This window comes from Pelmatolapia mariae, linkage group LG15 (assembly GCF_036321145.2).
Source record: "Pelmatolapia mariae isolate MD_Pm_ZW linkage group LG15, Pm_UMD_F_2, whole genome shotgun sequence".
NCBI lineage: Eukaryota > Metazoa > Chordata > Actinopteri > Cichliformes > Cichlidae > Pelmatolapia > Pelmatolapia mariae.
In genome coordinates this window covers 2,543,330-2,568,530 of record NC_086240.1, presented here as the reverse complement: position 1 = coordinate 2,568,530, position 25,201 = coordinate 2,543,330, and the positions used below count along the sequence as shown (strand labels likewise).

At 42.1% G+C, this 25,201-nt stretch overlaps 1 protein-coding gene across 11 annotated transcripts in view; it reads left to right on the top strand.

Moving 5' to 3' along the window:
* Nucleotides 1-25,201, top strand: part of nrxn3b (neurexin 3b) — a 314,465-nt gene that overhangs the window by 233,688 nt on the left and 55,576 nt on the right. For all 11 annotated transcript variants that reach the window (XM_063496537.1, XM_063496538.1, XM_063496541.1 and 8 more), the window contains one exon: nucleotides 2,319-2,500. In XM_063496537.1, the coding sequence (XP_063352607.1) occupies nucleotides 2,319-2,500 (182 nt within the window). The remainder of the gene's footprint in view (nucleotides 1-2,318; nucleotides 2,501-25,201) is intronic.

The following is a 25,201-nucleotide window of genomic DNA, read 5'->3' as shown; positions in this document are numbered from 1 at the left end:
ATCAAAGTCTTGACCTTGGAAATGTAGCTGACATGTGCATTCTCTCTTTTCAGCTGCGTAACATTCACACAAATCTTTTTTTTTCCTTCATATGAGTATCAGAAATGATGCTATTCGTAATACTCTTGCATGCATAGGCTGTTGATATGCAGTGGACTTCCTCTGTGTGCGTGTGGAAATGCAGCTGGTGCAGTCTGGGCCCCGGCAGGTTGTTAGGGAAATGTGCTACATCTCGGCGATCTCGGGTTCTTTCTCTTCTCTGTACTTGTGCAGATAATCACCCACTTGTGTGACTGAAAATGTGAGAAGGCATCATGTTCCGAGCGTTTGTGCGAATGCGCACGTGTTTGCACACTTTTAGGCTGCATCACGATGTGCATTTATGTCTCCGTCAGCCCGCCTGCTCTGTGTGTGTGTGCGTCAGCCCGTTGTGCGTGTGGCAGCCTGTGTGTACTTCATGCTGAACATTGTCTTCTTGAAACACTAAGCAAATCTACTCAATGTGATAATTGGCTCCCCGGGGTGCTTGTATCTTTGCTGCTCATCATCGTCATCCCCTCCAAAAAAACCGAGTGTGTGCTAGATGAGATAGGCGAAGTTTGCTCGTTTGCCGGGGAAACTGATCCCTAGTCTGCCCGAACTCTTTTGGCAAGAAGAAACTTTGAGGCAATGAGACAGTGCAGCCAGATCGGGTGCAACCTGGCTGCAGGCTGCTGTCTGCCGCCTCTCGTAGCATCAGGGGCTTGTTTTCTGATGCACTGCAATGGGTGAAATATGCTATTTGAGGCAGGTGATACGCTCAGTAGTTTCATCTGCAGTAATGTCTCGGACAGAAGCTGAATGATTTTATCACTTCTGTTCAGGAAAAATAAAAATATCTGCATTAAAGCCATCCATTTATGATTATTAGCTATACGAAATGAGGCGGTTTGTTCGAGGCTCGGCGCACGGACGACCTTCGCTGGTGGTTTGCAGTGCTGGCACCTGAGTTGTGTAAAATACAGACCTGTTTGTGTGCCTGAAGGCAAATAGAGATGCTCATCTGGTCACTAGAGTCTCTCCCTCTTTTTTAGTCCCTCTCATCCATATGTTCTTGAAGTCCCCAGGGTATTATAGACCACAGAGCAGATTGTTGGCCGCTTCATTGGGGAAACAGCGAGACAGCTGGGCACCCATCACACGGTCAAACAGATGTTCAGGTGACTTGCAGAGGAAGTGAATGGAAAAGAGAAATGGCGAGGGGCGGGAGGTGATGCAGAAGAAAGGGAAGCCGAGAGTTGATGGAGGCAGCAAAAAATGAATTCATACATTGATGCCAGAACTCCGAGACTTCATTAGGAATCCAGCGTTGCCCTGTGAGGTGGGCCACACGCTTTCCGCTCTCCTTAGGCCACAGGAACCGGTTTTCTCTCACATTGATTCACCTACTAGACTATCTGCTGCAGGTCTAATGCCTCAGATCTCTCGATTATCTTTGGCTAAATGCGGACGAGACGGCTAAGCGGCTCAGGGAATCAACGCTTTAATTCAGACTCACCTCAGGGAATATTCAAAAGTTGGAATTGAATCCCACCCTGAAAACAAATAGCTTTGGTCTTTCTTGCCAGTTTCACATAATGATAAAAAAGGAAATCCACAAACAGTTTTCACAGATTCTCTGGCTGAGGGCCAAGCTTGGCTCTAATCTGACACAAATCTGCATATACATACATACGTATATATATATCTATCTATATACATATATAGATAGATATATACACTTCCCTACTGGTACTGACTCCTTTTTTTCAACACTGCATTTGTCAAATTAAACCAGACAAAAGTTCTTCGATCCCCCTCAGTCCCCCTTCTCTACTTTCTTGGGCCAACCTTTGTTCTTTGGTTGCAGGTTTCATGTATAATACATGAGGATTGGGAGACTTAGCCGTTTCTGGCCATACCGGCTGTAATTCCCTGGGAAGGGGCTATATTTAAGAGCTGGATAGGTCATAGATGGCGTCAGGGGAGCAGCTGACTTCTACCCAAAAGGTGGCGGTGGCTGAATAGCATTAAAATCCTAAAATAGAACTCGACACAGTTACATTGTCGCCCCGGCGAGGAAGCTGTAACGGAATTACAGTAGATTTAGCCCCTAATGGAAGAAGCGTTAATCCAGTTTTGTCAGAAACGTGTCTTGTTTGTGACAACACGATGCTCCCTGGCGTCTAGTTAGTCTCTGTTTGTACATCACAGATTTCAGTTTTCACCTCTTTCTATTTGCCTCTATTTCTCCTACAACAAATCTAATTCCTGTTGTTGTTGTTTTTTTATTTCCACAGCTGGCACGACCTACATCTTTGGCAAAGGAGGGGGTCTGATCACATACACGTGGCCCAATAACGAGAGGCCAAGCACCCGGACGGACCGGCTAGCCGTGGGCTTCAGCACGACCATAAAAGATGGCATCCTGGTCCGCATCGACAGCGCCCCACGTCTGGGTGACTACATCATGCTCCACATTGTATGTATTATTTTTGTCCATTCAAAATTCAGCACTCAAGTGTTTCAGGCATTACAACCAAGGTGATGACCACAAACAAACCTCTGATTCATTCCTTTCCTTGTGGCAATCTTCAGGCAAAATTCATCCCACGGTGCTCCGACTGATTTATACGCACAATGTAGACCCAGTGAGGAAAAAAAAACCTTACTGCTCTACTCTAAGTCTTTGCTCATCCAGAATAACCCCACTTCTCCACCACAGTCAGGCTAACTCCCAGCATCTCCATACCTATATATATCTATGCGCACACACACACACGTTGGAGAACCATAGAAAACAGGCGTGCTGCGATTTGGAATTCTCAGCCAGTCGACTGTGCACCCGTGCAGCATCTTAATACTTTCACATCGCGACCTTGCATTTGACTCGTTTACATAAGCATTACGCATTTACATAATCATCAACAGCAGCTTGATGAATGCAGTGTGGAATCACTGCAGTGCATGCATGTAGAGGTAGTGTGGTCGGGAAAAGGGACGAGTAGCTGCTGACGCCATGCAAAAAAAATAAAAATAAATTAAGAAAGAAAAAAAAAAGATGCGATGATGAGGAGGAGCTACAGTTGCTAAAGCAGATTGAAAGTCTTTTTCTTCTTAAAGAGCTCCCCTCATCTCCTGAGTGCTGGCCATGTGGTGCAGAGAAGCAGCCATCTGCTCTGGAAAGATGAGGGCCAACAGCAAGCAGTTTGGAGCTGCCTTTACAGTATAGAGAGATAGGAGTGTATGCACGTGTGTGTGTTTCCTTGTGCGCACAGGTGAGAGAGGAAGTGGAGTGGCACAGACAGAGGGAAAATAAAGACGTACAGTTGGTTGTGAGGGTGATGTGGGAAATGCCTCCCTGCGTGTTTCTAACTGACTGAGTAATTGCAGGAAACTCTAAAGGAAGGAAAAGGGATGCATTTTTAATTCTGCTTTTTAGATATCGCGGCACAGCTAGCCAAGCAGGGTATCTCATATAATTTGGCTGCGAGTCATTGGGCGATGAATGTCTTCGTTCCTCCAGTCTAACGCGCTAATGAATTTATTAATAGAAAGAAAAGCAACTGGAGACTTCACCAGTTCATTCAGAGAGGCAGCGTGTTCTGAACACAGTGTAGGTTCTAGCTGCTCGCGTGGGCTACACTGCAAATATTTCAGATGATTTATTGACAGCCAAGGGTGTACAAACAAAGTGGGTTTCGTTTAATATTAAAAATGATTGTTGCCTTAAACTATAAAATAGTTGAGAAAAAAAATGCTCCCCCATTATTGAGCAGAAACCCGAAGAACAAAGCGAGGCTTTTTGTTCAGCTGTGAGCTCGGTAAACGTCGTTGTCAGGAATAATCCTCTGCCTGATCTCACCTCTAACGACTGCTGTTGTTACAGGGAAGCATAGATTATCATTTGCTTCACATTAGACTTTGAACTCCTCATATGTGCAGTTGTGGGAATATCAGAGACCAAAAACAACACTCCTGTCTCAGGAAGTTGTGTGCGTGTAGTAGAAATGCTTAGAAATTGAGATTTGTTATTAAATAATATTTCCTAATGACATATATAACATCTTTGCTGTTAGTGTTTTTCATTTCGCAGTAACTCTGGAGGAAAAGGTTTCGGGCTTTTTGCCTGTCGATTCTGGATTTATGTAGCTTCATCTTTACGGTTATTAGACCGCTTCCTCAAAGGAGCGCGCTCTCTTGTCAGACTTTAACGTCTTTTCGATGACAGGATGTGGTCAACAAAAAGTAAAATAGCTTTTGTAGTTTTCTACTCCAATTTTCTAACTGTGCAAAAGTCTTGAGCCACATATTTTGCTGTGGGAATGGTGAAACGTATACAAACATCCATGGAAATGCAGAATATAAGGCGAAAGACGGAAGTCAGTATTTGGTACGCCCACCTTTATTCTTTACCACAGCTTGAACGCTCTCATGCAGCTTTCTTGTCTTTTCTTTAAGTAGAACTCAGGATTAGTTCTTCAGGCTTCTTGAAGGACATTCAGAGCTGTTCTTTGGACATTTCAGCCTTTTGATCCCACACTGCTTCACTAATGTTGAGGCCAATCGATGACTGATGGCGTTCCACACTGATGGTTTTTTATTGAAGCCGTCGCCAATCAGATGCTTTCCAGGTGGCATAATGGAGTGAACTCTGATGATACTTTTTTTCTGTAGACCCTCGGTATTGTATCTCCCTCCTGACCTCCTCCGGACATACTGATGATGATTTAAACCACAAATTTAGATTCATCATTCCATAAGACCAGTTGGTGCTGATTTTGAGTCCAGCTTCTCAATTTCCACCATTCCACTGAGACCGTTTCCAATGAGCAGATGGATCAACTGAAGGACCGAAGGCATCTCTCAGGTCCTTCGCCTCTCTTAAGAACATGACTTTCAGATACTGAAAGCAGCAGATGCAGTTTTTTCAGCCCTGCTGCATCTTCTTTTGTTCTCCATTTGCCCATTTTCCTCATTTTTAAGGACAAACTGCACACCATGCTGAGATGTGAGTTTTTAGCTAATACCTCTTTGGGAATGACGTTGTTGCTGCAAATTCCAATTTTGTCTTTAGGAATTTTGGTAGATTCAGCTGCAGAAATGGGAAAGAATGACGTGTTTTTATGACTGACTAACATTAAAGTCCCTAAAAATACAGTTTCACACTGGTTCTTTAATAAGTTATCTGTTATGTGACACAACACTGGTTCATCCCTCGAGTTCGGTGTGTTTTTATGCTTGAATAATTTGTAGGTCAGTGTTAAAGGGCTCAATAATCACGACTGCAACTTAACTATCGCTCAAGACCTTCAAAATTACAAGTAAGTCTGACTCCTTGGAAGCAAAATCTAAAGAAAACAGGGGTGGCTCAGGACTTTTACAGTTTACTGTAAGTGAAGGATCATAAACACCGTGAGTTTTTCTCTGACCTTGATTTTAACGCATGTGTCTTCTGCTTTCAGCGTAGATGAAACAGTACACATTGCATTTTCTCTGCAGAGCCCAGAGCACTGAGACAAAACAGGCATCTTGAGGTGAGACCTAATCACAGACTCCCTCCTTAGTCTTCCTCTCCCTTCTCGCTTTCTTCATTATCTCCTTTCCATGATTAGCTTACGGCTTGTTTGGCAATCATGAATTAAAATACTGATTGTAGTGTTTACATTTTAACCGCTAAGAACAACTGCGTGCTTGCTTTGAAATGCGAGGGGCAATTTGGCATAATTTTGGGAGGTGAGTGCGACATTTTACAATCGCCGGTAGGAGTTCGTCTGACGTGAATACAAAGAGTAAAACAGACGAGAATCCTTGTCAGCTTCATGTTGATAAGATAAAAACTGTCATATCATCCTGTTTGAATCGCAGATGACTTTTAGGTGCAAGACAAGTCAAATCTGGCTTGTGGTAAGACTGCAGTGAGGTAGTAGTAACACACGTATGTGGGTACATGAGGTGCACATTAAAGTCACACGCGAGCTTGAATCCACGGCAGAAGAACTTTCAGCCGTGGGCTAGATATATGATGGTTGTGTCACACAGTTTCACTCTAGAGACTGCAGCTGAAGATTACCCACGATGTAACACACACAGGCTCACCATCAAAGAGTGAAATCCTTCAGAATCTCACCCATACTGCATTTTTTTATGCCGAAAATCATCATTACAACAGCAGCTGCCACAGACAGACAATTAATGGCACAAAGTTAAAGAAGCTGCCTAATAGACGTTGACAAAACCTGTTTCTTTTTCTTTACAGCGATGACTCGGCAGGTGGTAACTGTTGTTAAAGGCTGGAATTTCAAAACTGTCAAAATATTGTCTGGATATTAAAGGAAAAACATTCCAGTCTGTTCCTTTGAAGATGCAATCTCATATCGTCTGTTTTAATCATTAGTGACTGTAAAAAATAAGGCAGACGTTATTAATTCAGCCAGTAGTAATTTACATACGCATCATGTTCTTCAAAGTGGTATTCTGCTATGTAAGAAGTTAAAGGGGACCTATTATGCTTATTTCCACTTGCATGTTTTTCATTCTTGAACTGCACAAGAGCTCACAGCTCAGAATGACGCTTATATGATGCCGGACCCTGTTGGAGCCTCTCAGTTCATCCACTGTCGTTGCTTCCTCAGCCTGTGGGCCTCCTTTTCTCTGATTGGCTCTCCTCAGTAGACAGAAGGTTTGACCACATTAGGGCCGTCACCTCTCACTGACATCATACACAGACAGGAGTACAAACACCTGTCTGAAACAAGGTGTTTAGAGCAGTCTGAAGCTTTTGGCTCACAGGAATTACTCGCGCAGCCGCTGACCTCATTATTTGAAAACCAGAGAGAAGTGCAGGTCTGCTTTTTGATTACACGACACAACAAACACACTGTGCTCAGGCACCAGAGGCATTCTTTGTTTTCTCTCCGACATTGTTCAAGTACTACGGAGAGAGTGAGCCGAAGCCTGGTTAATCACGACTCGGTCGAGCCCGGATAAGCTCGCTTGGGTGGAGATGCTGTAGGTGACAAGTTGGAGTTGTGCGAAGCTGAAATTGAAAATGATCCATCAGGCTTCATGTGTGGCAGCTCTTTTGGTTTCTAATCAGGGGAGGAAAGGTACAGTAAGGCACCTGACGAGATAAAGACTCTCCGTTAAATGCAAATATATGCTCAATGCAAAATCATTACAGTGCAAAATCCAATTACAAGTTCAGACATTTAAGTATTGGCTGATCTCAGAGGCTTCTGTTTGAACCATAAAATTTGTCTTAGTAATGCTGACATTATTATTTGTTTGCTTTCTCAAACTTCGAGCTTGACAAGTTTATTTGATTTGAATTGAAGTGATCTAAGCGATCTTCACATCAGAAGTGATATTTTATCACTTTGCCCAAAAGAAAAAACAAAAAGCTATTTTTTGTGATAACAGTGACGGGCTCCATAAAATGCCTCAAACGAATAGACATGTGCTCCAGATGCGTGCCAGATGTCACCAAGCACATGCAAAACACCTATATCCCGCCGCCATCCATCATCCTCACTCCCTCAGAAAGATTCACCAACCAGACAGCCTCGTCTCATCTAATGAAGAAACGGCACATGGAATTCCATTACCCACTTGAGTTTTCCCCTCATGCTAATTCACTGGGAGAAAAGGTGCGACTGCTGGATAATTGAAAACCCCAGTGCGGGCACTCAGTCACAAGATGCCGACCGGGATGAGTGGCAATGGATGGTAAATGCACCAGAGCAGTGTGTGTCAGCTTTTGCAATATACACGTGCATGTGCAAATACATACAGAGTTTATTGATTTCATGCAGGAGAACAGTTCATTCAGTTTTACACACTTTGCACATCCATCAGGTTTGTGTTTCTGTGTCTAACAGTGTCTCTTTGCCTCCTTCCCTCTCCTTCTGACAGAGCTAACGTAAGATGTTGGATGTGTACCTGTGTGCATCAGCGCGTATAGGGCCAGCAATGTATCGCTTCTATCAAGTTACTCTTGGCCCGGCAAGGAAAGATAGATATTATCTTGGTTACGGTTCACGGCCTCTGATAACATTACAGCTTCTTATTTTACTTTGTATTCCACCATTTGATTCCCTCCACGGAAATAAAGAACAGGGAAAATATACCTCGCAGCTGTTTTCACATCTATTTGCTTGGAGTACACGCAGTCAGCATTATGGTAACCTTGTTGGTAAATAAGTATTTTTATGAGGCTGAACAGCAGAGTCATTTTTATCTCCACTGAGTTATTGTTATTCATATTTTCGAGGAGATGCAGCACATTGCATTGTTTTAGCTCGTGGCTGTTGCCTAAACGCACAGCAAAAACATTATTACGAGAATATTACTGACTTTCACTTGTATCCTATGAAGTCAATATATGACACCAGATTATTAACATTACTTGGGTGAATATTTTGGGTGCTCACACCTGAAGATAGCTTGCATGCTTGCTAGCAGATAGCGTTTGGACAAACTGTCGTGTATATATACAAAAAGAAGCTGGATTTTGAAGGAAATGAGGTATTTTGACACGATTATTTAAAATACAGGACTAGTGGCAGGCTTCTTTTGTGAACTCGTAGCAGTATTGTATGGATGATGCTGAGGCAACGCTGATGAAGCGCACAAAACAGAAGCTAGCTTTGTGTGGTTGATTTAACTTGTTAGGGGGCCAAATAGATGAATTACCTGAGCACTGTAGGCTTTATATGCACTTTATTTCCCATTATGTAGAGAGCACTAGCAGCTTCTTTTATACACTCACAGTCGGCTTTTGTTACCTCTGCTTTGGCCGTTTTCTAACACCAACACCAGTCTGAATTTCTTTCAGCTGTTAGTCTCTTCCACATCTTTACCACAACACTTGAATAGAGCGAGGTCATCGTTAATCATTTTTGCAGCACCCGTTCTTTTATCACACTGTGCTGTATACTGTAGTGACTTAAGATGTACTATAATATCCCATTTAAGTAATGTAGTCAGTCTTTTACTTAGCTGAATGCACAAAAATGTTAACATCAAAATATACTATAAAATTGACAAGCTAAGCATTTATTTGTAGTGTTTATTTAAGAGCTTCCACACAAGGTGACAATAAACTGAATCAAACTTGTAGCTGTATAATTATAGTAATAATATTATCATTTTAATACATTAATGCGTACATAACATTGTGTTACAGATGTCAAAGAAGGAGCTATGTCTGATTACATTAAGGAATCAAGAATAGATCAAAATGAAATCTTGCTTTTTTTAGCTTATTTTAAAAACTAAAATATTGATACAATGTTACTAGCACGTTCACTATGGACACATTATGCACACCTAAAGGAGCTTCTCTGCCATAGTAACGCATGCCATGAAGCTCCTGGTGCTCAGTTTTTGTGCTGATGTTAATGCTACTTAATTGTTATTGAATAAATGTAACCGAAACAAATGTATCCTGGAACTTTAGCAGACTAGAAGATTATAAAATGTACGTAAGGTAAAAAAAAAAAATACCCCAAATCGTCCCTAAACTGAGAAGGCTCGGATAAATCTAGTGCTCAGTAATATGAAGCTAACATGGGACCGGGGACAAGGCTGCAGATTTTCAGCTTGACATTAGCTTTTTGTGATTAGATTAAATGCAGTTTCATTAAGTACAATGCACAGAATAAACTAAAGTCTTAAAGGTCATACAATTACACTTTGACTCTGTGTCCCTCAGTGAGACAGACAATAATACAGAGCCATTTAATTAATTACTACCAACTGACAGCAGTGAACTCGGGGCACCGAGGGCTCCAGGGAGTCTGGGCCTCGAGGCGGTTGTCTGCTTCACCTGCTTGCTAATCCAGCCTCATGTGCAGCGCTTACTAATGAAAAAAAAACACATACATAAGATTTCGTTGTGCGTTAAGAGAAGCGGAAAGCTGCCTATAGTGCTGCAGTATGAATATGAATGGGCTGAAGTCACGTACGCTGAAAAAAAAATAGCATATTGCAAAGTACCAGGAAGTTTTCATATAAGTTTTTTTACATGGTTTTCTGTATATTTATCAAGGGACTAACCCTGAAAACCCCAATATTGTACTGGCAGAAAATTACCGGGACTTTGATTTACTCTTGAGAGCTCTTTGCATTCGAGCTACAAGGTATCAAGTCATACGTTAAAGTACTTTTTTGTGTCCTGATTTATATTTATTTGCTCCGCCAGAAAAATATTTTCCCTGACATTCGTGAATTGACACAGAATAATCAAGGAACGAGGGTGAGAATGTGGTGCTTGCGGGTATTAATAATTAACAACATCAGCAGGCACCTTCCCTGTGACTGAAAACAGAGGAGAAAAAGGATGCTCTGACACACTTAAATGCACATTACAAGGAAAGCCTTTTTGTGTCTTGTATTTTTTTCCAAACAACACATGCATGAATACACCCAAACATATGTAACACGAGTGCTTGTACTCCTTCTTTCTCTCTTTCTGGCTCAGCACCCACATATTCACCTCGTCTCTCGCTTTCCGCTTTGGCCACGTACATGCAGAAACACACACGCGCACACACGTTTCCACAGGCTCCTTCAACAAATTTTCACACCACAGTACACTGACACTCCAAACATGATACGAAGGCTCTTCAGAGACATCTGCCTGTCAGTCATCCATGTCATCCAAAGGCACTTTTGGGAGAGCAGTTTATGTAGCAGACCTTCTGGTACACACACACAGACACACACCACATTTGGGAGAGCTACAGCAAGTAATAACTGCTCGGGTTAGACAAACAGGGCACAGCATTATTACAATGTACCCATGTGGTCTGTGGCCTTAGCCCTGGCCTCAGCGATGTATATTTCATGGATTAAGATGAAAAATTCAATGAGCTACAACAAACTAGTGTGCCTGCCTCTGTCTTCTTTGCTCTGTGACAGCCAAAGCCCTGGGGTATGCTTGTATTTTCACAGTTTCATGGTAGGACATGAATTCCATTCGCACTGTGATGAAGAGACAGAAGAAGAAGGAGATGAAAGCGAGGTGGAGCAGAGTGTCGCGCGCATTCGAAAATGTAAAAAACTGATACAGGAATTTGAATGAAAATAAAAACTAAAGAAATAGAAAAAGTGGGAGTAAAGAGGGAGAGTTTGGGAGAGAGAGAGATGTTGGGTATTTTAGAATTCAGAGCAGGATCAGAGACAAAGTTGGCTCAGATAGGTCTCAGCACACGAGCACATTGGCTGTGAATTCGAAATTATGTGTTGCCTTTCTCTCTCACTCTGACGCCACCGCACCACCACCACCCGTTTTCTCCCTCTTATCTCCCACTCCTTCTTATCTCTCTCGCCCTCCCTCTCTCTTTTTCTGCACTATTGTTTTCACACTGAAGGCTAGATCGAGTGCTAGTGCCGGTCATTCAGCTGGCTTCAATCCGACTGCAGTGTGAATAACAGCGTTCCTAAAGCTCCCGGTACAGGTTATACTGAATGAGGAGGTGGACAAAGTCATTTCAGTGGCAGCCATTTTCATTTCAAAACCCTGTTCTCCTCACTAAACAACAATTTATTATAGCAACAATATTTGAGAGTGTTAGTCCTGACACATTTTTGGTAAGATACCTTCGGTTTCTCACTCCTTCACTAAGCACTCAGTGTTAGATCTATCACAGGGCGCCTGTGGCTCAGGAGGTAAAATGGATCGTGCACCAATCCGGCGGTCGGTTGTTCGATCTCTGCCTCCTCCGGTCCACATCCTTGGGCGGGATACTCAGCCCCTCACAAAGCGATGCATCAATCACAGTGTTAATGCATATTTGTGTATATATGTGCTTAAGCCATTGAATAAAGTGCTGTATGAATGTGTCTGAATGGCTGAAGCAGTCTTGCAGTAAGCACTTGAGTGCTCAGTTACTGTCGAAGAGTGCTATATGTCTAAGTACCAGTCCAATTAGCATCTCCTTTATGTTGTTCCACTCCGCTGTGTCAAAGGTATCTTCCTACAGTTTCATCTGTATAACACTTAAACAAAATAGCACATTTAGAGACGTTTGTGGGCTATAAATAATTAGCATAGCCACTGTGAGTGTGCATGGTAGCTGTGCAAATCCTTCACATGCATTACATTAGCCAGTTCTTAGAAAGGCTGTTCTTAAACATCGGTAAGCTAGAAGCAGGACGTGTGAAAAAGTGATTGATGAGCTGATAACAAACATTTAGAAGATAAAAAGACGGATATTTCCTTCAGATCAGCTGCTTGATGTGTAAAAAGGGCAACTGTCTGCTAACTGTATATAAAAGATGGTCATAACCACCATGATGTCACCCTGTAATAGCGTTGTGCTTTCCCTATTATGGGAACAACATGTTTGCTTGTTTGTGTTTTGTTTTTGTTGTGATATTGTGTGTCTGTATGTAGATTGTTGCAGTGTAATATTTGTGACCACAGGAAGAACGGCTGCTGCAGATAATGAGGATCTTCATAAACTGAAGTAAAACTAGTGTTTGTTTCATCTTGGTGTTTTTAAACCAGACGTGAGGAGGGAGGTCTCAATCTGACCAAGACACTGAGGGATTGTATAACCTGGTTTGTCTGTTGACTCCATCATTTGGACTATATTTTACACATTGAACATCAGATTGTATTTAATTAGACTTGAAGCATAAGAGTAAAAATGTTTATTGTGGTCACAAATTCAGTGAGATATATGAGAAGTTTTAGGCCTCTGAACAGTTCTCTGGATGTTAGTAAGAATGCTTCCTAACTGCGGCTTCACTTCTCAGATCCGGAGGCTGGCTCTGTCTACCTGTTATACGCAGTCTTAGTCACAGCCCAGCATTTATCCTAACAACAAATGAATTTAATTAGCTTCACTTTCTTATATGACACAGATGCTACAGTATCTGAGATCAGAGCGCGTCACTTCAGTCGGCAGCATCCTAATTTCCTCTGTTTATCCAGCTGCAGATGCAACCCTATGCGTACTTGAACGCTGAGCGGGGATATCTTCTGACGAACACCTAATGAAAGATCAGAGGGATTTGGAGTCGACCGGGGTGTCTCTCACACACAAGGCTAGGAGCCATGTCAGCTCCAAAGACACTCCTAAATCCTCCCGCGAGGCTCGGCATTACCCCGTTACAGCCACTTCCTGCTCCCCCGCCGTCTCTCACCTGAGCCGTCACAGGACAAAGAGTCAGACAGAGAGTCAGAGATGGAGGGAGAAGGAGTGAAACGGTGACGGAGGAGTAAAACAAAATAAAAGAAAGGGATTCACATTTAGGCAAATTGACTCTCTTTCGGATTATTGACGAGCAGGAGGGATGATGAATTGCAGGCCAGCTCAAGTGATAAACGTCAACATTAGAAAATAAATCTAGCGGAAAGAAGGCGAGAAGAAAAAAAATCTTCTGCCTTCCGTATCAGCAGCAGCGTAGCAGATTGGCTCCCTCACAAACACGCGCGCACGCTCACGTGCATCCACGTACGTGCACGCTGCAAATGTATTCATTGAGGATTAAGGACCTGCTGGTATCAAAAAAAGTTGTTTTTTTCTCACTGATAAAAAATAGAGGGATCAAATTTGAGTGTGAAACTCCTTCACAGATGGAGTGAGAGTGAGTACCTGTGCATTTTAGAGCGTGCCAGTTTCTATTTATTTAATCCTGCCATTATTGACTGTCACCATGACAAAGCCCTATTGACAAGGCGACAAAAAAAAGACTATCACTTTTTTTTAAGAAGGAAGGATCATCACTATACCAATCTATATGGATAAAAGATATTTCCTACTGGATGGCTCGTATATAGGATTATTATAAGCACTGAATCACTGAAGGTTATAGAGTTTATGTCAGAGTCATATTGATCCTCAAATGTTCTGGGTAGGCAGCGAGGCACATGGCCAAGGACATGACAGGCAAGTCTTCCATCCTCACATCTCTTGTTCTGCTCTTGCATTGCCCTCAGCCATTTTCTCTGTCTCTTCATTGTGGTGAGAAAAAAAAGAATATTTTCTATTTTTAGCTTCAGCTCCACTTCTGCAAAGCCCTCTGTCTACGTCCCAGCACACACACACACACACACACACACACACACACACACACACACACACACACACACACACACACAGACAAAGAACATTTCCTGTCAGGTCAAAGTTTTCTTCGCAGAGGCCGTGGCCCCCAATTGAGTCCGGTCTGATTGGGTGTCCATTTCTGGTGATGACCTTTTTATCCTGATGCCTGGGGACTGTGGGATGTGCATGCGTGTCGACTGGTTAGGAGATTTTCTGGCTGGTTTGAAGTTTCTCAAGAAGTTTTTTTAAGGTTAGGGATCAGGGGTTAAATCAAAGAAAAAAGAGAGGCAAAAAAATGCGCTGCAAAACTTTGAACTCGTATTTAATCAATACGTGATCCTCATTGCATTCTGGTAGTTATTTTCTGGTAGAGTGCTCGAGTTTAATTTTCTGCTCTTTAAATCCAATATAAGCAACACACATGTGGTGGAAATATCTCAAAGTAATGTCTTGTTGTCTGAATTTGGTTAATCTTCTGGAGAATACAGATACTTTATTTTACATGGTTTTCTAATAATTAAAAAAAACATGTATTGCTGGTTGTGATATTTATCTTCAGGGTTCTTGGGAATATTTTTGCTCGTTATTATGCATTTTCAAACAAGTTATACTTATTAGTTTTATCAATATCCAGGAAAAGCTCAGTTGGATGCCAAACCTGTCAGTCTGTAGCTCTGCGGGTCGAGTATATGACTACAAAAGTCTAGAAAGTGTCTTAAATAAATAGTTTAATTTAAATTGATCCTTTTTTGTGCCATTTTCATGATTACGTGATTTCTTCCAGCTGAATTACAGTTATGTGAAAAAGAAGTATTTACAGTACACTGTGTACTCCTGCGTGCACCCAGTTGTTCACTAACTTGTAGACCCACATTTAGCAGCAATAACTTGGTGTCCTTGTTTTCTGTATCAGCCTCACACATCATTGTGGAGGAATTTTAGGCCACTGCTCTTTACAACATTGCATCAGTTTATCGAGTTTTCCAGGCATTGGTTGATGCACAGCTTTGACCAGCACGGCTGAGGTCTGGACTTTGACTGGGCCGTTGCATCACCTCGATTCTTTTCTTTTTCAGCCATTCTGTTGTAAATTCGGTGCTTGGGATCATTGTCCTTCTGCATGACCCAGTTTCAGCCAAACTTTAGCTGATTGACAGATGTCCTCATTTTTGAGTCGTGGTAGTTCAATGACTGCAAAATGTGCAGATCCTGTTGCTGCAAAATAAGCCGAACTCATTATCCCTCCACCACCATGCTTGATAGGTGGTATGAGAACACAGGTTCAAAAGGTTTGCGGCTTGTTCAGATGTAACTTTACAAACATAAGCTGTGTTGTCATGTTGGCTTTAGAAAGAAGAGGATTTCTACTGTAATGAAGTGTAACACTAACATGCTAACTGAGGTCTATCTGAAATGTAGGTCTTTGGTTTTCTGCAGTTTCTCTCAGCTTTGCACGGTCTGACCTTGGGGTAAATTTTCTGGGATGTCCACTGCCGGCAAGATTGTGTTATTGTGTTAACACACACCTGAATGCTCCAGACCAGCAAACTGCCAAAGTCTCTGCTTTATAGAAATTTGCTGATGACGAATTAATCAAGTAGGTGCTGCTGCTTACCCTCTTAATTAGTATGATGGCAGTAAGAAGATAATTAATTTTTCACAGGACTGCATAGAGTTCTGTGAAAACATTCTTTTCACATTTCTATAGTTACAGCGTGGTGCCAATCTGGTATCAGACAAACTCAGAAAAGTAAGCAGAGAAAAACGTTACTTTTTCTTTACTTATGTGCTGTTATGTCACAGATTTATTGTTTGATTATAACTGCCAATTGTTTATGAGCATTATATCAAGATATTATCTGTTATAAGTTTGCAAATGTTCCATATTTATCAGGAACGCAATAACTGTGAAATTTTTTAAACCGGTGTTTAAACTGGTGAAACAAAAGAACAGTAAGTCCTCCAGCTCGTTATCTGTGAATGCAAATTCAATTATTCAAAGCTGATTCAAAACTGATGGGACACAATAGATAAATATGACCCACCGGCATCTCATTGGCCTTATTTACTGACAAATAATACAAAAAGTATATTTTGGCCATTACAATGCTTGGCAGATAAACTAGTCTTTATGAAAACAAATGAATCAGGTGGTTATCGCTTTAGAGCTGTTTACACACAGCCAGACAAGTTTTCTCCATTTATTTATTTAATTTTATTAAAAACAAAAAAAGACTGAGAGTGCACTTGTGTGTGGCGTGTACAGTATCACAACACTGTCTTTCCCGCTCATATTACCAAAGTTTCTTCTCTAGAAACATCCTTAGAGATATTTTTAAGAGGAACTGAAAGTACAACTGGATATTTTGTGAGTGCATTTAATGAGAGCGTGATTCATCCTGAGGGGCTGTTGCAGTGAAGTGGCCATTTGCAAAGCAGCAGCGTACAATGAAAAGATGCTATTAGTTACATCAGGATTCAGTTGTTTTGTGCTTCACCTGCATCTACCGTGGCTTAAAAGTCAAGGTGTCTCAGCCCGTGCTGCGTTTGACTGGTTTATGGAAGTCGTACGCTAACCATGCACACTAGAAATACATAAAGAAGATTTTAAAGTTAGATGGCGGTGATCACATATAAAGTAAAAAAATATCCACAAAGCTCACCAAGTAGGATTTAAAAAGATATATTTTTTTGTGAAATGAGTGTCCGCGCACCCTGCAGTCATGCCCTGTGCAAGATCTAAGGCTATGGTCGTGACAGTATGAGTCAGCACAAAGATGGCCGATGTTAACCGCAGCTTTCTTGACCCCCTCTACTCCTCCTGTTCTGAATTTCACAAGATCCCTTTGATTGAGGTGGTTTGAAGGCTGAAGAGCACATGCTTAATTCATTCTTCCCACATTATCTTTAATTCATTCACATCTTGTGAGAACATGGCAGGCAGGCCAAAGAAGAGAAAGGAAAGACATGCTTGCCCCGACTTCTTTGATGGTTTAACCAGCTCATTCGCTTCACACAGAACTGCTTTATTCATCATATTTTCCTCTCCCCGTGATAAGACACATTGTCTTTGATAAAAGGGATGTGCTTGTCACACACATGATGTAATTGCACACAATTTAGGACCAAAAAAAATCATTATGTGGCTGTTGTTGAGTTGCCCTAACCTGCACATGTGTTGGCTGTTTCCCAGCAGGCTTCTGCCTGGACGGCAATTAATGTCATTTGGACTGAAGAGGGACCTCGTGACTCATTACATATGCCTTATGCTCAGAAAAGCCTCCGAGGGGCCTTCTCCTCTTGTGTAGCAATGCTGCCACTTGGGGGATGGCACAAGTTGGATAACGCTCTAATTATAAAATTCACTATGAAAAATGTCTTGTGCAGTGCTGGCAGGGAGGAGATTAAACCCTGTTTTGGCTTCAGTTTACTTTAACTTCTAGTGCCTACAGACTGCTGAGCTGCTTGCGTGGATTCTGTTGGGTTTTTCCATTTGTGCAAATATTGTCTCGACGCCTGCAGTACAAGTTTTTGAAGTTTTATTTCCTGAATGGCTGCATGTTAGCCAAGTTATTGTGGAGGACTACAATAGGCCTAAGTTAAAAACAACTTGCCTTGCATTTCATTGTCAGCTGCAGGAGGAAAAACAAAGGGTTTTAACAGTGACTGGTGCATTTTTATTTTTTATTATTGGCATTACACCGAGCATTATCTGACATTATTTAGCTGTCAGGAAAAGCTCGAAGGACGGCGTGAAACACATCATGTGCATTTTTATGCTATAACCTGTGTCAACAGTCTGACCGAACGGACAGGAAGGCCCATCTGTGCCTCGCATGGCTGATTCTGGTGGGCCTCCCCTCTTGACTACTGTAACCTGTTCACAGTCCTGGCTCAGTGGAGCGCGCACTGACAAATAGCAGGAGGGAAAGGTTGGCAGAATGAGATAGAGGACAGAGACAGTGAAGGCGAGGGAGAGGAAATGTTGACGGGGAGAGAGAGGAAGAGGGAAGGGCTAGAGATATGGACAGAGAGAGAAAGAGAGGGAAAACACAGTTAGATAGAGGAAGAGGGAGTCAGTGCAGTGTGTCTAATCTCCCTCCAGGAGCGACAGTGTAAGGACACCTTCTATGACAGATAAACTTACCCGACAGCGAGCCCAAAATGACAGACACCCACTGGGACCGTCTAGGCTCCAGAATCTTCACAGCATCTAACAGAGGGAAGGAGGCAGCACCTAGTTTTCATTCAGCACTGGTGGGAGAGGCAGAAGAAGGTGGAGGCTGGGTGGTTTTGTTAGTAGGGCATGTAGCAGGGAGGTGAAAGTGAAAGAGTGAGTAGAGCAATGTTTGCTCTGGTGTGCTGAACACAAATGGGGAAGGGAGTAGCAGCAGGTAGTTTTGTTTTCTTTTGCTGAGTCTCCTCCTTTCACTCCGCTGCAGATTGTTAAGTAAAAGCTCGACTAGACATATGAACTATTTGTCACCAGTTCTTTTTGGATTTGGACTGAAATTGCACTTATCCGATTCAGATTTTGTTGGCTTGCTGGATGGAAAAATTGTCTCTGCAGTTGTACAAAATGTACCACACATCTCATTATTTGGAGCTTTCAAAGAACACAGACATTTGAAGAGAAATTACACCATATATTTAAGAAAAAGTTTCTGACCTTGGGTTTCCATATGAATTTGGGACCAGAATAAACCAGAGTAGTGTTCAAGTTGCGGTGGGTCTAATTTATCACCTAATGCTAGCAAGCTTGTTAGACCTGCTGGTGATCATCTACTGTAATACCTTCTTGCTGTTGCTTTGGTTACTAGCTTTTCACAGTGACCTATTGTTTGTGTAACTTTGAAAAGCTGATAGCAAATGGTAAAACTCAACATGCCAAGTTGTACGCACAGTGTAAAAGGTGTGACACAAACCAAAAATGGAGAACATTCACTGTCAAAGTCAAAGTTGACGCTTTTGAAATACCCTGCTTGCAGCTACAGTAAGAGATAGATTTTACTTTAACATCACATTTTGGGTTACCTGGACCAAAATACTAAATTTTACTCTACATGGGGCTGATATCCACTTACGAGGACGTTACACTGCCACTGTTCTGTCGAATGCCCTTGTAGAGTAAAATCAGGTAAAAAGATCATTCTTTGTTTTACATTGATCAGGTCCCAATCAGCCCAAATAGCAAAGAGAAATTAAAGATGCATGCCACGAAAGAGTTCAGGTCTTAGGAGGTTAAAAGTGAACATTCTCTGCTTCTGGTCCACAAGTTTCACTAAGGCTCAGCACAATTTGTACAATTAACCAAACGACACTTGGTTATTTGTCAGCTTTATCATAACTGCCTCAAAAATCACCAACACTATAAACATAGTGAAAAGGTCCAATCCCATGATTTGAATTATGAGAGGTAATGGCGGCATGCCTCGAGGATTAAAAGACTTTAAGTTTTCTTACCTGTTAACATTTGAGTCGATGCAAAATTAGAGTCACTCCATTTTGAAGTCAGCTTCAAGTGGCCGTTTGCAGAACTGTAGTTTTTGCCACGTAAGCAGTCGCTTTCCGCTTAGGACATCTTCAGTATTAAATCAGTGTTTCTGGAAACTTCTGAACAGTCACGGTGGCAGATGCTCGTGGGTTTTAGTGAGCGCGTGTGCGACTTTTTCTTATTTTGTTCGTGTGACCGGGCGATGATTCTCCTGCAGTCGTCTTTGAGAGCACCAGCACAGGCCGACCTGGGACAGACCTTGAGAGTCGCTGTGACATTTGAAAACAACCTCCCACTGTCTTGCAAGATAGACAATATATTTGTCACTTTTCCCCGGCTCACTATTTTCTGCCCTCTGTGCAAACCTCTATGTAGTTATCTCCAAACAGAAAAAGACAAAGATATATATATATATATATATGTGCCAACATATCTAGCTATAAGTGTTTGTCTCTCTCTGACCTTTTCATGTTGCTACAATGTGGATAAAGCATTTAGCCTCGCATCATTTACGTTTGTTGGAATGCCCTCTACGGATACAGTCTTCCAATCTCCTAAAATAAGAATCCCAAAAAAAGGATAAAGAACAGCTTCTGTGGTTGTGCACTTTGACGTTCTTACAGCACGCATGCAAGGCTCCCAACATGGAAGAAGTCACCTGCATAATCAATCATTTGGATCCCCTGATTACCCCTAATGGCGTTTCTCTGAATTATATTGGCATCTCCTCGTATTCCAATCACCTAGATTTCATGCCTGCTCTCTGCAGGCAGCCCTGTTAATTGTGAGAGAGGAGAGCCGCAATAAACGCTATCTGCTGAGCCTTTGATATGCACTTATCTTTTAGCAGTTTCATATTATGGGAAAGAAAATTGCCTTTAAAAAATGACTGGTTGCCTTATTGCTTTTGGGCCAATTAATTTCATGAAAAATAATGCCTTTTTGAAATAGTGAGGAAAAAATAATTATGGAGAATAATTGACAAGGAAGGACAAATACAGAGGGAGGATGTAAGCAGACGTGAATGCAAATGTACCATTATTTTGCAGTTAATAAGTCATACTTGGTGATCTTTTTCAGAACGGGGGAGAGGGCTTTGACGACAGCTTGGCCTGAAAGTGTCCAAAGCATTCAAGAAGTAGGGCACTTGCCTCAACGTTCCTTGAAGTGGGAGAGACAGACCGACCTAGATTTCCTCCTGTTTATTCAGCCATTTTAGGTGCTGGCTATTCACGTCTCCATTTCAGCGCTCCCTTTTCTCTAGCGCCACGTTCCGTGCTCCTCAACGCGACTGCTTTTCTTTTCTTGATTGGTCACTTTTATGTCTTACCTGCCCTCTTTGTCCTCTGTTTATATCGCCTCACAGTCTCAAAAGTAACTCTAAATGCCACCGACACATTTAGACAGCTGCTGAGATACCGCATGCTGTTTTCCAGCAGGGGGTCTTATTGTTTGACTTATATCTCTCCAAAGCTCTGGTGTGACCCAGCCCTAAATTTCACAGAAAACAATCCAATTTTTCCAATCTTGCATTCATCCGCAGCTGATAAGTTAAATGCAAGTCCTCCCCATAACGCAGAAAAAAAGTCGAACAATTGGTGAGACAATTGCTTCAGAACGAACATCTTTAATCAATCATCAGTGCTCATCATCTCTTTATGCATTCCAAGAAGTTTGGTGCAGTTCTGCTTGATTTAACACAGCTCTAATGCACCGGATGTGGTCATGAATTAGAGATGAATAAATGCTAAGTGAAATTTGGACTGTAGACCAATATCAAGCTGATATGACAGCCATGCACACAGAGATGGCATATGTTGCCCAGTGTGGCTTCTGAACCATCACCACAGGAGAGTTTAGACTCTGCTGCTGCGTGCCCGTTCAACTATACAGCCATACATTAGATTAGATCTGTCAGAGGCTGCTGTGTGGAGTGTACAGCAAGAGGCCTTTGACTGGTTGTCATCAGCGCTTTAGCGGAACCACCTTTGAGTTCGGACTATCTGCAACAACCCGTACCCCTCTGTTTACCCATATTTTATGTCTGCAGTGAGCTAGGCGCAGGTTTCATTTCCTAGTTTATAAATTTGTTTGATAACTCGTTCATGCATCGCTGCTTTGGTGCTTCGCTGGAACATCACATCCTATTAATCTCTTAATTTATATATGCTACACAGTGTATACCTACCAAGAGCCAGGTTCATGCAAGACTTAGAGGAGAGGTCATATCATTAAGTGCACTTTTAATGCCAAGTAAAAAGATACATACTGCATGCTGTCATGCTTCACTGTAAACTTCTTTACTTATTAATTCTCAGCGAACGTAATCTTGGAACTGCCTTAGAGGCATTCATGAAGACATAATAACATGCAGGGCTCAAAAACACTCAAAACCACAGACTGTATGTAAAAGATGGTTTGATGTTGCGTGAACCTGCATTCTTTACAGTCACCAGCAGGGGGCTCCAAAATCCTGTGGACGTAAAAACAAACCAGAAGTTTGTGAGGAAATGACACCACTTTTCACTCGATTTATGACGTTATACATGATTCCTGACGAGTTTATGATCTCAGTTTTCAAACAACATAATGTTCATTTTTTACAATTGTGGTCACATGAGAGAAAAGAAGGCACTAAAGCAAAGTATTTGTTTTATTTGTTTTTCATGATGTATTCAACAACAAACCTTTCCATCTTATAGTGACGTTTATTGCTCAAGAGTTGTCCACCACACTGAACATGATACAACCACTGGTAGCTAGGGGAAAATGTGTATTGCCTGAGTGGTTAGCAGTGATTTTGCTGGCTGTTGCAAAAAAGACGCTACACCAAAACCTCCTAGTGATGGCTTTGGTTGCTAGCAGATTGTCAATCCAACCTGTATTTTTTTCACATTTCTCTGCAAATACTAGATAGCTACTAGCCGAGTGGTAGTAAAAAGGAAAGATACAGTTCACCTTCAAAGTAGCCAACAAGTTCAAAGAGGTGCAACTTTTACTTTGAAGGTGAACCGTCTCCATCACTGGTTTGTGTCTCACTTCTCATAGTTTTCCTACAGCTCTGAGAGTCGTTGGACAGTGTTTATAGACGAGTCTATCACTTCTATTCAAACTATGACTGCAACATTATATCCAATAACCGAAGCAATCACAAGGCTTCCAGTTGGGAAATGCATGTTTTTCCCTAGCAACAGGTGGTTTCCAAGTGGGTCAGTGACCAGTCTATAGGCCTATACACCTGGGGCTTTTTCAAAGGAGTTGCCATAAACCAGCAGCAACAACTCCCAACCAATCAAGAAATACTCGATTTTCCCTCATGACCAGTGGTTGCTAGTCTCTAGGCCTGTGTGCCTGGGGTTGTAATCACTTGATCCTACGTTGTCACCAAAATTAGCATATGTCCAAAATGGCACAAAATTAACATGATCTAGTTAATGGTTACTTATCTTAAAAACTACATATACAGCCTGTGGCACATTCTGTCATCAAGATAAAACAATAAAGTTGCCTCAGCAACACATTTGAAATCACAATCCTTTTTATTAAAGTATTAGATTAGATCAAAGGGCTGCAGGATGAGGTGCCCTACAATAGCAGGTTGGTATCATAAAATGTACAAATTACACACCGATTGACTCTTTCTTGAATTATTTTTGTGAAAAGCACCCTGACTCTGACCTTAACCTAAATCCTAACCCTTTGACTTTAAGGCTTGGAATGGCGTGCAAAAATCTAAAGCCGCACCTTATTTATACACGATCCAGCAACACCCAGTCAGCCAAAGAGTAACACCGTTAGATGGCAAACAGCAGCTATTGGTTGCAGAAGTATTGTTTTTGCACAGATTTCACAAGCTCCACTAATTTATCTCCATTATAACAGTGTTTATACCAACTGGAGATATACTTTATCTTCTTACTAAATCATAATCTCTCCAAGTTGAAGCAATTACGCTGCAAATGGTGTGAATTTAAACAGCGGCATTCGGTGTCTTATGCGCTTAGTGGGGGGGAGCGACCCACGAATTGATATTATCACAGAGAGACTTGGTGGATTTGAAGCTAAATGAATCTCAAATCAAAACCAAATGAGTCTCCTCTTCAGCAGACTCTTAAAAACAGAGAAATTGAAAGAAGAAAAAAATGAGTGTGGTTGGACCGGGATGCCTAATGCGCTCTATTCTCAGTTAATCATTTTTCTGCAGCTCTCTTTCTCCACCTCACCTCATAGCCTCTCTTCTTGTGTGCTTTTCTTTTTCTAGACATTCACTTTCATGCTGCGCGTCTTTTCTCCCCTCTTTCCGTTTTTTTCATTCCCCCCTCTGCCTTCATCCCTGACACCTCAGCAGGCAAGGTGGAAGATAGAGTCTTGATCCCAGGCAGGTTACCCTTGGCAACAGACCACCCACCCCTCTGGTACTCGCATGTTCAGGGCAACCCAGCTAGCGCCAGTGTTGGTATCTGTCCCCCCCTCCCTGCCCACCAACCCAACCTGCAGAGATCAGAGGAGGCAATTTCTTATTTTTTTCTGTGTCATCATCTCCTGTAATTTAGGAACAAGCACCCCTCCTTTGTTTTCCTTCACTTCAGCCTTCACAATCTAGCCCAGACGCCGCCAGCGAGGGATCAGAACACCGTCTACTGTAGATGCCAGCCATTAGCATTTTTAACACCTGTTCCAGCGCACGGGGGCGTTAGCACTTCTAATTTTAATGCATCTCGCAGAGACAACATTGGGCAAACAAGGGCTGTGACAAAAAAATGTTTTTAAAAAAACAACCATCTGTGTGTGTGTGTGTTTGTGTGTGTTTGTGTGTGTGCAGGCATACAAGAGTGTGTGAGTTCACGTGCACACTCTTGTGTTTACATTCATCAGTCTGTCTGTTTGTGCCTGGAAGTGCGTGCCCAGAATAGTATGTTTGTATAAACAGATGGATGAGAAGCTGTGCCTCTCTCTATCCCCGTCTCTTTGTCGTCCCCCCAACACACACACACACTCACACACACACACTCACACGCACACACACTCAATGAACTGCAGTCCAGGCTTTGCTCAGCAGGCAGAGACATGCTTATGACTACCACAACATGGGACATAGAGCAAGCGTCTCCGTCCTGTTATATACGATATATGAGCGTCTGTGTAATAATAAGCCTCCCCCTCAGTCTCGAATTTGTCTCTCTTGCTCCAATAATCAGCGTCCTTTTTGTTAATTGGGACTGTGTGCAGCTATCTAAAATAGCTTCTGCCCCCCCCCCCCCCCCCCCCCCCCCCCCCCCCCCCCCCCCACACACACACACACACACACTTTTTCTTTGTCACAGTTGTGGTTTTGTTTTTGCATATTACCCGAGACATGGGAAGGAGAGCGTGCAAAATACGGAGAGCAGCTCTTCAAACAAGCTAAAATCTTTTGTGTGTCTATTCAAATAATTTCAGCCCGTGACTCTTTACCAAGCAGCTGCAGCGATGCATGTGATTGTGACTCAAGGTATTCTCTATGGGGAAAACACACTCAAAGGTCAAAGATAAAGTTTGCCTGTGATTTTTTTCCCCCCGTTTTAGTCTGGTATGTCTTTTTGCTCGTTTCGTTTTTGTTTCGACTTAAACGCTTAGCCTGTTTCTGTCT